Genomic DNA, 16,260 nt, shown 5'->3' with positions numbered 1-16,260 from the left:
GGTGCCTGATGTGTGCCAGACATATCCACAGTGGGGCTACAGTGGTGAGCAAGACACGCCCTCCACCAGGGCTAAGCAAACACACAGTAAGCAAACATTCACACTAGTGAATAGCTGATGACATAAATTTGATAAGATCACTCAGAGTAAGGTGTTGTATAAAAGTATAACGGGGGATCTAATTTAGAGGCAAGTCTTGGGAGGTTCTCTCTGGAGAAAGGATGAATTAAAGTTAACCAGATGATAGGTAGGGAGAATGTTGCAGTACCATCATTCAGAGGATGCACTTTTACTTTTTTTTAAGATTTTATATATATTTTTGTTTGTTGAATTGAGAGAGAAAGAGCAGAGAGAGAGAGAGCAGAAGCAGGGGTGAGGGGCAGGGGGAGAGGGACAAACAGACTCCCCGCTAAGCAAGGAGCCCAGTGCTGGGCTCGATCCCAGGACCCTGAGATCATGACCTCAGCCAAAGACAGACGCTTAACTGACTGAGCCGCCCAGGCGCCCCGCACTTTTACTTTTTATATCACATTATAATTTAATATTTAATTTAATGTTTACATAATTATATATTAATTTATAATTTATATTTAGTATGTTAATATATTTAATATTGAATATAATTTGATATTTAATTTAATTCATATTGTAACTACATAATCCCTATTCTATCCATTTAATTTACCAGGGTAATTAGTTTTTCTTTGTGATTGCCTCAGGATTACATGTGAGGTGCATGGGGTAGGAGGGTTTCTGAAATGTCAATAATGTAGAGTTTCTCCGGGTCAGAGATCTCCAGCTCCTAGCCTCAGTTTGGCCCCCAGAAATGTTTTGTTTAGCCGATGTCAAAAAAGTTTGTCAGATGTCAAAAAAGTTTTGGAATTAGTTTCCAGTTAATATGAAATCAGGGGAGTTTCACTTTAAAAGCCATGTTTCCAGCCCCTTCAGAGAAAAAGAAGGAAAAGGAGAAGAGGAGGAGGAGGAGAGGGAAGAAGAAATCTGGCAATATTGGAGCTGCGTTCCAGCATGGTAACCAGGGCTTCTGACAGCCCATACATCACCTTTGTGCAAATTAGAAGGTATCCTTTCTTCAAACCCTCTACAGGCATCTTCCAGGAAATCATCATCATTGATAGATACTACATCTATGATGTGAACAGTACCTTCTCTGCAGTAGTGCTCTTGTGCAGTACACAACCTGCACAACTGTTCTCAGTGACCTTGATGGACAAACCTGCCAGAACTGAGTAGTGGCCACCCTTTACCAAGGCATAAGCTCTCCATTTTTTCACAGTCCTCATCACTATTCACGGGAAAGATTTGGTTTGTCTCCAGAGTTTTGTTGGATTTGATTTGATTTAGTGATTCAGGTCCAAGGTTGTAAGGGAGAGGGGGGGAAGGATTTTCTGTAAAAAAGGAAGTTGTTTAATTTGTCTTGTGCCTGATCCATTTCACTCATGCATATTACCCTTCCCCTGAAGATGTTTAGGTTTGGACCCCTGGCCTCTCATTTTATAGAAATCTACGGAGATGTGAAGGAATTCGCCCAGAATCATTCAGTGAATTAGCAGCAAGTCAAAACCAGGCTTCGAGTATCTTGTCTTTCCAGAGCAGGACTCTTTCTGCCATGCTCCCTGCCTCCTTCAGCATAGGGTCCAAATCTGTTGGATTGTGCCTGACTTAGGTGGTTGTGGACCAACAATGCTCAGGGCATTTTCTGGTTCTAGGAAGAGGAACCAAGCGACACACAAGCAATCTGGAAATTCAGTTGCCTCTGCAGCTGCAGACGGCTAATTTCTACACTGATATTTGGCTAAACTAACAGCTAGAAAACACCACTCAACTCATTTTTTAAAATACTATCATATTAAATGACATTACACTTATTTATATACTGCACACAGTCCCGGCATCCTCAAATACGGTTCTAATTTTGGTAGGTGTCTTGCAAGAGGGAGCATATTTCCAACGCATCTAGATACAAGGCCCTCTTTCCTCCTTATTCCTGTCCACGTGCCATCAGATGTTGTATTGAGTTAAAGCTGAAATATAAATGCTACTTGGCATCCTGCTTTTTTTCATTTAATTCAGGGTTTCCTATCAGAGGTGTAAGTAGAGGAATCACCCAGAGGGCTTTTCCAAAATTCCACTGCCCAAGCTGCTCCCCAGTCCAGCCAAACCAGAAACTTCTTGGATGGGACCTGGAAACGTATGTTTTCAGTTTTTAGGCATTAGATGCGCACCCCCGATTACGAACTGCTGAGTATTCACAGTGTGGTATATGTATTCCAAGTCGGTAGAGGATCTTCAAAGAATCAGCTTTCATATCTGTCTGATGTGGATATGTCACCATCTCTAGCCAGTAGCCTGCTCCTGGGACATTTATGGATATAATTTGATGAGCAGCTTTGGGAATGAGTACTTTTACTTTTTAAAACTATTCCTGCCATCTGGATCTGCAGAAGATGGACCCAGTCACAGGCCGTGCCCTTTTTAAATTGCTCTTTTTTTTTTAGTATTTTATTTATTCATTTGAGAGGGAGGGCACACGGACGGAGAGGGAGAAGCAGGCTCCCTGCTGAGCAGGGCTCAGTCCTGGGCTCAATCCCAGGACCCCCGGGATCATGACCTGAGCAGAAGGCAGACACTTAACCGACTGAGCCCCCCAGGTGGCCCTAAATTGCTCTTCTTATGTTCTACAAATTCACTTCCCCAAAGGGTCCCTTCACTTCCTGCTCATCAGCAACACAGAAACATGCATTTCCCACTCACCTCTGCTTTCCCACCACTGTACAAACAAACTTTCATTGCTTTCTTATTGTAAATTCAACAACTTCCTTTTTTACAGAAAATCTGCCCACCCCCCGCCCCCCTCCCCTTACAATCTTGGACCTGAGTCACTAAATCAAATCAAATCCAACAAAACCCTGGAGACAAACCAAATCTTTGACTGTGAATTCCCTAATGTGCAGCAGAGGGCAGCATTAAGGGGAAAAAACCGCTCTCCTCCCCTCTGAGGCTCCTGAGATGGGGGTGGCGTGATATTGCACAACTTCGAAGGTAAAAAAAAAAAAAATGGTTAAATTATAAACCAATACTATTTATCATCGTTCCTTTTCTCTGTAGCACTTGGAAAGGGGAAAATTCCAACCCACTACCTGAAAAGTCTGACTCCGATGGCTACCTTCACAGGGAGAGCAGACTTTGGGGCCAGCAGGCTTGTTTCTTTCCTAATTTTTGTACTTTCCCACTGAGCCCCGAGGAGCCCACCTGAGATGGGCAGGAAAGGGTCCCTTCCCTCGCGGCTCCCTGTTCCTGCTCCTCTCCCCTCAAGGGCCCTTTAGACTCTGGACCTTCCTGGCCTACCCCAAAGCCCAACTCCCCACCTGTGGCCCTGGCTGCAGGTCCCAGGAGGGCAGAGGTGGGAGAGGGGGTGTATCCTCGCATCATGTATCCACATAGTAAGTGGTTACAGATTTTTATCGCTCCTGTGTAGTCATTATTTGTGTGAATATGCCATAATCTATCCATTCTACCAGTGTTGGGCATTTGGAGAGTTTCCAGTTTCAGGTTATTATGAAAAGAGTTGGCATGAATATTTTAGAACATGTCTTTTAATGACTACATGCATGCATTTCTCTTGGATATTTACCTACGAGTGGCTTTGCTGGGTCACCAGGGTTGCATATGTCAACTTTAGTAGGGACTCCAAAAAGTTTTCCAAAGTGGTCATGCAGACTTGCCCTCCTACCAGCAGAGTAAGGAAATTTCCAGGTCTTCCATATTGTTGTCGATACTTGGTATTTTTCTAAAGGATTCTTTCACTTTTCTCTTTATTCATTACTGTATGTTTCCTTGCTTAGTTTGCTATAATGCAACAATTGATTTACAAAATTGCATTCCTGTGGACCACTGATGGGCAGGGTTAGGTGACCAGGCATTGGCTTCATCAAGGATCACTGTGACCGCGCCATTTCCTTGAACCTCAGGGAACGTCTTCCTTTGGACATTCAAATCTCTGGACAGAAACCACACTATGTTGATGTTGCCAAGGCTTTTTTTTTTTTTTTTTTTAATGGTAAGAATTACTTTCTTTTTTTTTTTTTAAGATTTTATTTATTTATTTGACAGAGAGACACACAGCGAGAGAGGGAACACAAGCAGGGGGAGTGAGAGAGGGAGAAGCAGGCTTCCCGTGGAGCAGGGAGCCCGATGCGGGGCTCGATCCCAGGACCCTGGGATCATGACCTGAGCCGAAGGCAGACGCTTAATGACTGAGCCACTCAGGCACCTCAACCAAGGCTCTTTTTTTGTTTTGTTTTGTTTTATTATCTTATGTTAATCACCATACATTACATCATTAGTTTTTGATGTAGTGTTCCATGATTCATTGTTTGTGCATAACACCCAGTGCTCCATGCAGAACGTGCCCTCCTCAATACCCACCACCAGGCTAACCCATCCTCCCACCCCCCTCCCCTCTAGAACCCTCAGTCTGTTTCTCAGAGTCCATAGTCTCTCATGGTTTGTCTCCCCCTCCAATTAACCCCCCTTCATTCTTCCCCTCCTGCTATCTTCTTCTTCTTCTTCTTTTTTTTTAACATATAATGTATTATTTGCTTCAGAGGTACAGATCTGTGATTCAACAGTCTTGCACACTTCACAGCGTTCACCATAGCACATACCCTCCCCAATGTCTATCACCCAGCCGCCCCATCCCTCCCACCCCCCACCACTCCAGCAACCCTCAGTTTGTTTCCTGAGATTAAGAATTCCTCATATCAGTGAGGTCATATGATACATGTCTTTCTCTGATTGACTTATTTCGCTCAGCATAATACCCTCCAGTTCCATCCACATCGTTGCAAATGGCAAGATTTCATTCTTTTTGATGGCTGCATAATATTCCATTGTATATATATACCACATCTTCTTTATCCATTCATCTGTCGATGGATATCTTGGCTCTTTCCACAGTTTGGCTATTGTGGACATTGCTGCTATAAACATCAGGGTGCATGTACCCCTTCGGATCCCTACATTTGTATCTTTGGGGTAAATACCCATTAGTGCAATTGCTGGATTGTATGGTAGTTCTATTTTCAACTTTTTGAGGAACCTCCATACTGTTTTCCAGAGTGGCTGCACCAGCTTGCATTCCCACCAACAGTGTAGGAGGGTTCCCCTTTCTCCACATCCCCACCAACATCTGTCGTTTCCTGACTTGTTAAATTTCTTGCTCACCTCTTAATGCCCTGCATTATCAGAAGTCATGGACGGTTTGGGCATTCATAGACATAAACTCTAACAATGCTCAGAGTAAGAAAATACACAAAACACCTCTCGTTCAAGGTCACTGTATCACCCAGATGTCTATAATACAATCCATAATAACAAATTGGATTTGCTGGACCGTTTTCAGAATATAATTCAATCTTAACTTTCTGGGGCTTCCATTTTTATGTCTTTCTGATTCACCCTTTTTCCTTCTTTACTCTTAAGAGGCTGAAGGAAACCTTTATAGAGTAGCCCAAGCAAGCAGGGACTAGGTTTACAATCAGGCTATCAGAATTTAAATAAAAGAAATACAGACGCTCATTGTTTACCAAAGTATAGTACACTTATTCCTGGAGTTACATAAGATGATTTCAGATGATGCACAAATAAACTTTAAAGTGTTATATAATAGTTATATATTTATTTTGCTATGTGTTAGAAAAAAAATCCCTAGTATCAAGTTGATGATTTAATGGATATTATTATCTCTGGCAGGAATTGCCATTAAAATCTGTCCAATCTCCTTTGGCACACAACCAGACCAGATCTCTTGGCCTTCCTTACAATTAGATTGGCCATGCAGCTATGTTCTTTCCAATGGAATGTGAGTAGAGGTGAGGAGGGCCACATCCAGACCTGGCCCAACCCCCCTGTTCACTCCTCTGTGCTTCTTCTAATTCCAGCTGACTAGAATTGGCACCCAGGAAAACATGAGAAACTATGAGTTAAAGATGGTAAAGCTGCCATGTTCTAGATCAGGAGTCAGAAACTGGCCCATGGGCCAAATCTAGCCTGCCACCTGTTTTTCAAATAAAACAAAACAAATAAAATACAAATAAAAAACAAAACAAAATAAAACAAAACCTTTTTCAAATAAGGTTTTATTGAAACGCAGCCGTGTCCATTTGCCTGGGTGTTATCTATGGCTGCTTGTGCTAAAACAGCAGATTGAGCAGCTGCCACAGAGACCGTATGACCCACAAAGCCTAAAATATTTACTACCTGGCCCTTTACGGAAAAACTTTGCTGACCCCTTGTTTAGATCACTGGAGGAACCGCACCACGTTTCTTTACATAAGCAGAAATAAACCACTGACATTCTGGGATTATTTGCTACCATAGTTTACCCTACTCTCACCATATATTCTTACTCAGCAGAAGCTAAACTAGGCAGTCCCATGTGATTGCCTGATGGAGATGGCATGGGGTTGCCAGTTGGAGATGAAACATCTCCAGTTGTCTGTGCCTTGTGGAATGACCCCTTATGCCCATGGCGAGTGAAGCACTCCCCTCCCGAAGCCACCCCCAGGTCAAACTTTCCCACAGGTGTTCTACCTTAGTCAATCCTAGGACATGGGCTCATATTTCTTTGAGGGCTTGTTCTAGTAGGTGCTCTCCATGTGTCTGTTGAGGAATTTGTTGGAGAGATTTGGGGGCATAACTTGGAGGCCTCAGAGGTGTCTTCTCCCCTAAGTCTAAACGCTTGAGAGTTAAGGCCAGTTTCTAGGATTTCACTCTTCAGACCATCTAGCTCCATGCGAGAAACCTTAGGGAGTTTCCCAGGGGAAAAGCAATCAGCCCAGTCAACTGCCACTGAAGCAAGAAGACCTGTATTATTCACAGAGCTGATGGGATGCAAGGAGGCCATACACATTAAGCAAAACTGAGGTCTGGCGTGAGGCTTTGTAAGCTCCAGCCTCACCCATTACTCTGCAGAATCATCATGAGCCAGGAATGGGCTTCCAGGCTGCAGCCAGACATGGCAAGGCCTGGGAGTAGCTGCCTGTTTGCAGAATTGGCTAATGTCACAAGCAGGCATGTGATTAAATAGTGAGATCGAGGGAATGATCCCTCCCTCCCTTTTATATTTTGCTAAGACAGCGTTCTACAACTTTTTAAGGCTGAGAACCAGTGCTTTTTCCCAGGCTGCAAAGATGGGCTGGTCAGGGCAAAAGGTATAATGGTTATATGCCTTAACGTGTGTGTGTGTGTGTGTGTGTGTGTGTGTGTGTGGTGTGCTAAAGTGGTTAGAAACAGTCTTGTTGTCATCTTAGGAAGACAAGCCAGATTGTCCCCTGTGGAGAGAGATAGGGGTCCTCTTTCTTAGGGTGGTCTTTATAACTCCTGTTTCTTTCCTGGATGAAAGGGAGGAGCCCCAGCCCAGGTCAGTCATCATGGAAGCGATCACCTCTGGGGACTGACTGTAGCGCTGTCACAAAGCCCTTGGCCCTATCCCAGTGCTCCCCTCACTGGCCTGCCACAGCGGCTAGAAGGAGTGCAAATTACCATGTTTTTTTGAATTAGGGTCTCCAGATGCTTCATTTCAGCTCTAACCTATGGCCTTGGCCAAGAACCCGTGAGCTTTTCTGAGTGTCATGTGCTTTGTGGCGCTGGTTGCCCAGTTCTCTCGGATGTCAATATTGTTCTGGCCTGGACAAGAGCAGTCTTGCCCAAGGACAGCAGGAGAAGAGTCCGAGCATAGAGAAGGCAGAGCTGCCCCTTGACCGCGCCAGCCTGGAGACAACCCTGCTCCGCATCTGCTTCCTCTCCACTGACAAGAACACATCTCATGTCTCCAGTTAAAGGCAGGGGGCCTGGGGTGTGTGACTCCTGGCTGGACAGTGACTTCTACGCCGCAAGTCCGTCTCCACGGGGAGAGGAGCACCATGAAGACGGAGCGAGCAGCAAGCACCTCTGCCGCCCGGTCACTACCTGTTCCAAGAACCCAGCACTCCTGTTTCCACCCATCCTCCCAGACAGCCTCAGAGTCTGGGAGGGGTCAGCAGGGAGGTGTAGGCGCTTTAAAGGGTAGAGATGGAGAGGCTCCCAGGAGAGAGAAACCATAGCAGCTCACCCAAAGGCAAATCAAGGCTCCCAGGAGAAAGAAACCATAGCAGCTCACCCAAAGGCAAATCAAGCATGTGCTTAGGGAACCAACAAAGTCAGTTTGTCAATAAGGTTTGGACAGCACAACAGATTGGATAAGAGTATGGTCTGGAACATTATGCAACTCTTGTTCAATCCCTAGCTCTTCCTATACTTGATGTTCCTTGCCCGTGCTGAGTCCCAGGAGATAGGAGTATCAATTCACAGGGTTCCTTTGAGAACCGAGTGAGGTACTGCATACAAAGCACTCAGCCCCTTGTTTGCCGCACAGGGAGCCCTCAATAAATATTTGTCACACGAATGCCTGAATGAATAGAAGTGGAAAGTATAAATAAGTAAAAACACAATACGACAGCCAGAAAATGGCTGTTGTAATACAAATTAGATGTATAACCTTCCAGGATTTTTTTCTATGCAAAGATAGGCTTTTACTAAAATGGGCTATTATACATGACTGGATTTTTAAGTATTTATTTTATTGAAAGATAATTCATGTGGCTCAGTCAGTTAATCGTCCAACTCTCAGTTTTGGCTCAGGTCCTGAATTCAGGGTCTTGGGAGTGAGGCCCTCATCAGGCTCCGCATTCAGGGCAGAGTTGGCTTGTCCCTGTCCCTCCCCCTCTCCTCCTGCCCCCACCAAATAAATAAACAAACAAGTAAATAAATAAACAAATAAACAAACAAACAAACAAACAAACAAATAAAATCTTTTAAAAAAAGAAAGCTAATGCACATACCATAAATTCACTTTTTTAAGTGTACAATTCAGTGTTTTTTTGGTAGGATATTCACATAGTTGTATAATCATGAGTGCAATCTAAACCCAGAACATCTCATCACTCCACAAAGAAGCCTCCTACCCATTATCAGTCATTCCTCATGCCCCTCTCCTCTTCCCCAAGCAACGTCTAATCTTTTTGTCTCCATGCATTTGCTTATTCTGGACTTTTCATATAAATAGAATCGTATAACATGCGGCCTTCTGTGTCTGGTTTCTCTCATTAGTGTATGGTTTTCCAGGTTCATCCATGTTGTAGCAAGTATCCATACTTTGTTTCTTTTCATGGCTGAATAATATTCCATTGTATGGCTCCCTGCTCAGCTGGAAGCCTGCTTCTCCCTCTCCACCTCCCCCTGCTTGTGTTCTCTCTCTCACTGTCTCTCTCTGTCAAATAAATGAATAGTATCTTAAAAAAAAAAAAAAAAAAGCATCTGTCTGCTCCTGCCTGCCTTGGGAAATTCACAGTGCTCTAAGTTTAGAGTTCTGCAAAGGAGAAGCCCTTATGTAACAGGCTGCTGGACGAATCTGTGGCTATCTGCAATCGGAGACTCAGTCCAGTTTGTTTGGATGAAAGAGGGTGAACTCTGGTGGGGGGCGTGGCCCAGAGGCCCTGCAGAGGTTCAGAGCCATAGGGCTGTGGGGTGGGAGTGGGGCAATGGGGCGGGACCTGAACAGACTTTTTAAGTGGTGTAGAGGGCTTGAGGCCCTGGAGCCGCAATCCCTTCACAATGTGGCTCTTTGCTCTGGTCCTGACCTCCCTCGCCACTTCCATGACTTGGGGTGAGTCCTTCCGAAATAAAATAGCGGGGTGCGTTTGGAAATCCTTGCCTGGGTGCGAGGTGGGGGAGAACGAGGTGGGGGAGATGCATGGAGGGGAAGGGTATGGCAGGTCCAGTTCTGCAGCAGCCAGCGCCCTCTGGACTTCACCTGCTTGGTGCCCAGCCAGTCCCTGCCAACCTGAGCCACAGGGTAGCATGAACACTCCCAGACTGCAGCTGTGTGTGCCCCGTGCAGGAGGGCAAAGAGCTAACCTCATGCCTCCCCGGTTGGGGATTCCAGAGAGCTCAGTTTATTTTCTGCTTGATTATTCGTCTGTGTATGGCCAAATCATGGAGAGTGGCTTAGCAGAATATTAATAGGAGTATCCCGGGCTTTTTGCAAGTTGCATCAGCCCTCTTCACCTTTAGGGAAATCCGACATTACTACAGTAATGGAAAAGCGAAAATCCTCCTCAGATTTCTTTGGGCTACCGTAACAGGGACTAATGGAAGTCTTTCCTAAAAGCAAAGTGGCTTCATACAACCTGCAGGAAGTCCAGGATACTCTTTGCTTTGTGCCATTTCTGCTTAGGAAAAGTTTCATAGGAACACTCTACCCTCAGATGGCAGGCTGGGGACCTGTATGCACTGTGGATCCAGAGTGTGTAGGTTTGAATCCCAGCTCAGCACTTACCAGCTGGCTGTCCTTAGGCATCATGCTTTAGTTTTCTGTGCCTTGGTTTCCCCCACTCTAACATGGGAACGACGGCAGTAGCTATGTCATTGGGCCATTGTGAGGATAAAACAGGTTGTTTCTAAAGAGTGCCTGGTATGGAGAGTGCAAACAAAGGATTTATAAATAAAGGAGTTGTTTTAAAATGTAGTGTAGTAATAGAAAATTTGATGTATGGTGAGGCCAACAGATCAGGAGCCAATGGCCATAACTTGCCACTCTCAGTTCCCAGGAGGAGGAGGCATGCACCCCACCATCTTGCACCCTGAGGTGATGCTCAGGATGGGCTAACGGAAGAGGAAGGAGGGAGGAATTTTGGGCAAGAGCCCTTATCGTGGTTGTCAGGGGAAGGAAGAGGTGAGACAGGATAAGCAGGTTTTGGATTGGCAAACTAACCAATTTCAGCAAGTTCTGGGACACAAAGGCTTCCCACAGTTCTTGCCCTGGAGTGATTAGGGCAGGATGGTAATGGCGTAGCCTGGGATGGCCTGATAAAGAAGGTGATTGGGGACAGGCTCTGCATGCTGGAAGGGAAGTTGATTTCTATCGCTAGAACTGGCTAACTCTGAGAGGGGCAGTCCCTCCAGGGTCAGCAAGGCCCCAGAGGTCAAGCATCAGCATACACAAAATAAAGCACATGATTACTACAGGAGTGTAGCACGGGACCCCAGAATGCATCTGTGCCAGTTTATAGGCAGGCAGACGGACTCAGAGAGGGAAATGGACTTGCCCAAGGTCCACTGGAAAATCATGCTCTGGAATCTGTCTATGACTCATGAATGGAGAGCCAGGGCTGAGACCCTCAGAACCGTGGGGGCCCAGGCCCCATCTGCACTTCACCTTCGTTCTGATGGTGACACCGTCGGAAACCTGGGACTGAACGTGAGGGCAGAGTAAGAACCGAAGGAGGAGGGGGTTATTCCCTTACTGCCGGTTACCCCCTGGCAAGGCCATCCCATTTCCCACTTTAGAAAGTCCATGCTGGCTGCCTCCATTTCCTCAGCTTCCTCATCTGTAAAATGGGCATCTAGTGAAGACGAATTTAAGTGAACCAGAATGCACATCTGGCACATAGTAAGTACTCAGCATATAAAACTTACATGTGTACTTAGGTAATACAGAATAAACATTACCTGGGTACTTATGTAATATGACAAGTGCTGACTGCTCATGTTACCATAACTGTTATGCTTCTCACCCCATCCACACACTTGCTCACCCTTGCCCATTGGGCTTCTGTCCACTTCATCTTGTTGCGGGTTACCGCTGGATATTCTCCTCTAAGACCAAATCTGGATTGCCCTTTCTTGTTCTGGCCACATACTTGGAGGGAGAGGTTGACCTTTTGTCTATGTCTACAAGGGAGCAATTGGAAGGATGCCAGGCGAGAAAGCATTTCAGATAAGGAAACATACACACAGAGGCTGCTGAGGCAGGACAAGGCAAGACTTGGAGGAGGGCCGTGGTCGAGAGTCCTGAGTGCCCACTTGCACACGCAAGCTCAGGCAGGTCCACAGCAGGTGGAACCAGGACTGGGGTGGAAGGGGCAAGGAGACAGGGGAAGCTCGGTGGGGAGGAACCTCCTGCCCCACAAGGACGGAACAGGTAGGAATCGGACCCCTAGTCTCTCTCCCCCTCTGGACAGCTTTGCTCAGAGCCACCAGAAGAATCCGCTGCGAGATGAAGTGTGTCGCTCTTGCATACTCTACGAGTGTTCACTGCTCCTCATGTACCCACTAAATAAAGCCCCAAACCTTAGCCTGGCACTGAGGCCCCCCAGGCCTGAACCTCTCTCACAATACAGGCTGCTGTCTGCTCCCCATTGACTCCCTCCGGCTCACATGGACCCTTCCTTCTTCCTCAGGCCAGCCTTTGCATTTTGCTCTCAGAGCCTAGCCTCTGCTCTGCCTTACACCTGTATCCCCCCTCTTCTATCTCCTGCTGTTCGCTCCCCCCTCCCTCCCTGCCTCTTCCAGCCCCTGTGGGGACCTCACTGGCACCTCTCTCAGGACACCAGCCCCTTCCTTCCCACCGAGTAGGGTCAAGTGTGTTGGTGGCTCATGCCCCCTCCACTGTTCAGGGATTCCCAGAGGAGGGATGGCATCTCTTGTTCATGCTGCGTGCCAGGATGCAGCTCAGCGCCTGGGGCCTAATGGCTAATTGTTGCCGGAGGCTCCTAGGAGTGGCAACCAAACAGCTTGTTCCCCTCAGCAGCTCTCATTCTTGCATTTCTTTTTTACTTGATGCTATTATACCTCCAATTCCAATTTGCTCCTCTAGATAGACCCGTGTAAAAAATGACAGTTAACCTCCTCTCTACATAGAAGAAACCCAGGCCTCAAGGGTTTAGGTGACTCATTCAAGGTCACCTGCTCAAGGTGGAAGACTCACCATGAGTCCAGGTCAGACCTTTCGCTGCTGATGTGTCTTCTTTCCTCTGGACGTCCAGGAGGGCACCCGTCCTCGCCACCTGTGGTGGACACCGTGAAAGGCAAAGTCCTGGGCAAGTACGTCAGCTTAGAAGGATCTGCGCAGCCTGTGGCCGTCTTTCTGGGAGTCCCTTTTGCCAGGCCTCCTCTTGGACCCCTGAGGTTTGCTCCTCCACAGCCTACAGAGCCATGGAACTTCGTGAAGAATACCACCTCCTACCCTCCCATGTAAGTTGGCAACTCTCAGTGGGCATGTTGGCCTCAAAGTGATGCAGGAAGGAGCCAAGGCAACATGCTGAGTGGCTTTGTTCCGAAATCTCCAAGCCGTTGTAAATCTTTAAAAAACCTTCCAGAACTCACAGCTCTTTATTCAACAAACATTAACTGAACACGTTCTAGGTTTCTTAGGATCTGTGAATGTACAGAAAAGTATCCCTACCTTCACGGAGCTTGCATTCTAGCAGGGAGAGATGGATGACGAACAAAAAATAGCAAATCAATGAATAAATTATGCAATACGTTAGACTATGGTAAGTGCCTTGGGAGAAAATTAGAAGTTGAGCACGTGAGGGAGATCAAAAGTAACAATTCTCCTTTCTTGAACTTTGCCATAGTTGGGGAGCCGGGGTAGACCAGGAGGTGTGTAGGTGGGAGGTGCTTTGGGGAGTTGACCCGGAAAGTTCTCAGTTCTCATGTGGCTGGTGTGTCCTATCACCCTGATCAAGCTGGGCAAAGAAGCCAACAGCTGCCTCCCCCAGGCACCTCAGATGCCTACATGTATCCATTATGACCTTATTCACCTCAGCAAGGCATTCTGGAAATGTCCAGGGTCCTGCCCCCTGCTGCTTTCCCTTCTTCTCTTCTTCCTCCTCCCTCCCTCCCTTCCTCCCTCCCTCCCTCCCTCCCTCCTTTCCTTCCTGCCTTCCTTCCTTCTTTCCTTCCTTTTGTTTTAAAAAATAGTATTTGCTCTTTTTACTCCTGATTGGCAATGTAATACATACTTATTACAGAAGAGGGAGGAAGTACAGGTAAGTAAAGGTAAGAAAATGAAAATCACATACAATTCCTCCACTGAGAGAGAGAACTGCTATTCATATTTTAGATTCAGTTTTTCTAATCTTTTATCTGTTGCATATTTTCTCCCTTAAAAATAGAATCCATAAGACTCTGCAGTTTCAATGTGTGGGTCCTCCCCCTCACACACACACCAAGAAACAAATCTCTGACAGCAGCTGCATGTCCTACAATTCAACTAATTCTTACACTGCTCTGCCTGGAGATAATGTCAGATCCCACAGGTTAAGGACTTGGCCCCACAAGACTGCTCTCTGCTTCCGATGCCAATTACAAGTCCAAGTTGCTACCCATGCTTGTGACCTTGGCCATAAATCAAAAGTTCCTCTGACTCCCTCCTTGGGTTCCATTAATTTGATCGAGTGGTCATAGAACTCAGGAAACTGGTTTATTCACTACATTACCAGTTCATTGCAAAGGTTATTAGGGGATATGAATCAATAGCCAGATGAAGAGATCCATGGGGTCAGGTCCTGAATAAAGGAGCTTTTGTCCTTCTGGAGTTGGGGATCCAGCACAGTGGCCGTGAAAGCTTTCTGGTTCGCCAACTTGGAAACTCTCTGAATCCTGTCCTGTGTTTTTTTAAGGAGGATTTGTTATGTAGCCATGATTGATGAAACCAGTGGCATTGGCCACCATTCAACCCCCAGCCCTACCCTGCTCCCCAGAGGTCAGGGAGGCAGAACTGAAAGTTCACTGGGTGGTTCATGTGGCAACCAGCCCCTAGCCTTAAGTGTGATCAAAAGTCACATTAGTTACATAATAATGATATCTTTATTGTTTCCTTCACAGAGGAGATTCCAAGGGTTTTAGGGCGCCTGTGGCTGAAATGGGATGGAGGCCGATATATATTTATTATAAATCACAATATCATATCACACGATACAGATAGTTTGGATGCCTGCTTTGCTCATTTATAAATATACCGGGGCGGGGCGGGGGGGGGGGCGGCGCCCGGGTGGCTCAGTCGTTAAGCGTCTGCCTTCGGCTCAGGTCACGATCCCAGGGTCCTGGGATCGAGCCCCACATCGGGCTCCCTGCTCAGCGGGAAGCCTGCTTCTCCTCTCCCACTCCCCCTGCTTGTGTTCCCTCTCTCGCTGTCTCTCTCTGTCAAATAAATAAATAAAATCTTTAAAAATATATATACCAGGAACATTCTTCTATGTCATTAAATATCATGGCTGGACTTGTAATAGCTGTATTACATTGAGTCTTGGATCATAATTTTTTTACCCCATCTCTTGTTTGGGGTCATTAAGTTCTTGATGTTTTTGATAGTACAAACAGCACTCTGATGAATATCCCGTGGCTAAATCTTTATGCATGCCCATGACTATTTTGGGGTAAGTTTGAAGAAATGTCATGAGTATGCACCTTCTGTTTACATTTCCGTCCAGAAATGTTCCAGCAACACTCCTTCCATTGATATATGAAAACCTCCACTCACCAGATCTTTGGCAATGCTTGGGGTTATTAAAAAAAAATGCTTTCTGGCTATTGGATAGGCAAAACAACATAATTATTATTATCATTGTAATTATATGTAATTTTGCTATTTATTCCGCATTTATTTGAACACCAGTGACCTTGAACTCTTTTTCCCTTTTTTGACATTTGATTTTCTTCTTTTATGATTGTTAGGCTCCTTGCTCTGGTGATCAGGGGAAACTTCCCTTAGGATGGAAATGAAGAAGTCATTACTGGGGGCTCTGATTGTGCCAGTTGGCAGCAGAGTGACTCGGTGACCTCATTTACAAACTGGGAGTGGTGATACCTGCATCCTGGTACCTTGAGATCCAGAAATGTTCCTTATGATGTCCTTAGAAATATCATGCACTATATAGTATAGATCTTTCTGGCTGTGTGACCTTGGGTAGGTTCTCTAATCTCTCGGGGCCTCAGTGTTCTCAACTGTAAAATGGGGATAATTATAGACTCTGTGTTAGGGGGCTTACCATGGGAGGATTAAGTGAGTTAGTATATAAGGAGTACTTAATGCCTGGCATGCTGGGAGGTCCATAAATCTTACCAGTTTTAATCTGTGTCGGGTCTTTAAGATCTGCTATTAGGGAAACCAATAGTGCTTGCCTGGGATGGGTAGATTCTTAGCACGTCAGGGCTGCAAGACCCTTATAAAAATCACTTCCCTCACATAGACCTGGCAGATTTAAGCCAAAGCAGGCAAGGAATTCACCCAAGGTCACCCAGAAAGTTAACAAGTGTGGCGGGACTAGAACACAGTTCTGATACTGCCCCACAAATATTTCATCCCTGGCCTGTTGTAAGGCCTAAGTGTCTGCCATTTGAGTGACTTCTCAGGGA

The 16,260-nt window shown here is 45.8% G+C and overlaps 1 protein-coding gene across 2 annotated transcripts in view; it reads left to right on the top strand.

Moving 5' to 3' along the window:
• Positions 1-9,620: 9,620 nt before the first annotated feature.
• CES1 (carboxylesterase 1) overlaps positions 9,621-16,260 on the top strand; it is a 28,950-nt gene continuing 22,310 nt past the window's right edge. The window contains exons 1-2 of one of the 2 annotated variants that reach the window (XM_021704600.2): positions 9,621-9,724; positions 12,885-13,092. In XM_021704600.2, the coding sequence (XP_021560275.1) occupies positions 9,673-9,724; positions 12,885-13,092 (260 nt within the window). In that variant the 5' untranslated portion in view covers positions 9,621-9,672. The remainder of the gene's footprint in view (positions 9,725-12,884; positions 13,093-16,260) is intronic. The other variant, XM_021704608.2, reaches the window with a different exon arrangement.

Source organism: Neomonachus schauinslandi, chromosome 16, assembly GCF_002201575.2.
Source record: "Neomonachus schauinslandi chromosome 16, ASM220157v2, whole genome shotgun sequence".
Classification (NCBI taxonomy): domain Eukaryota; kingdom Metazoa; phylum Chordata; class Mammalia; order Carnivora; family Phocidae; genus Neomonachus; species Neomonachus schauinslandi.
The sequence above is the reverse complement of the archived record's forward strand: the minus strand, read 5'-3'. Positions and strand labels throughout refer to the sequence as shown.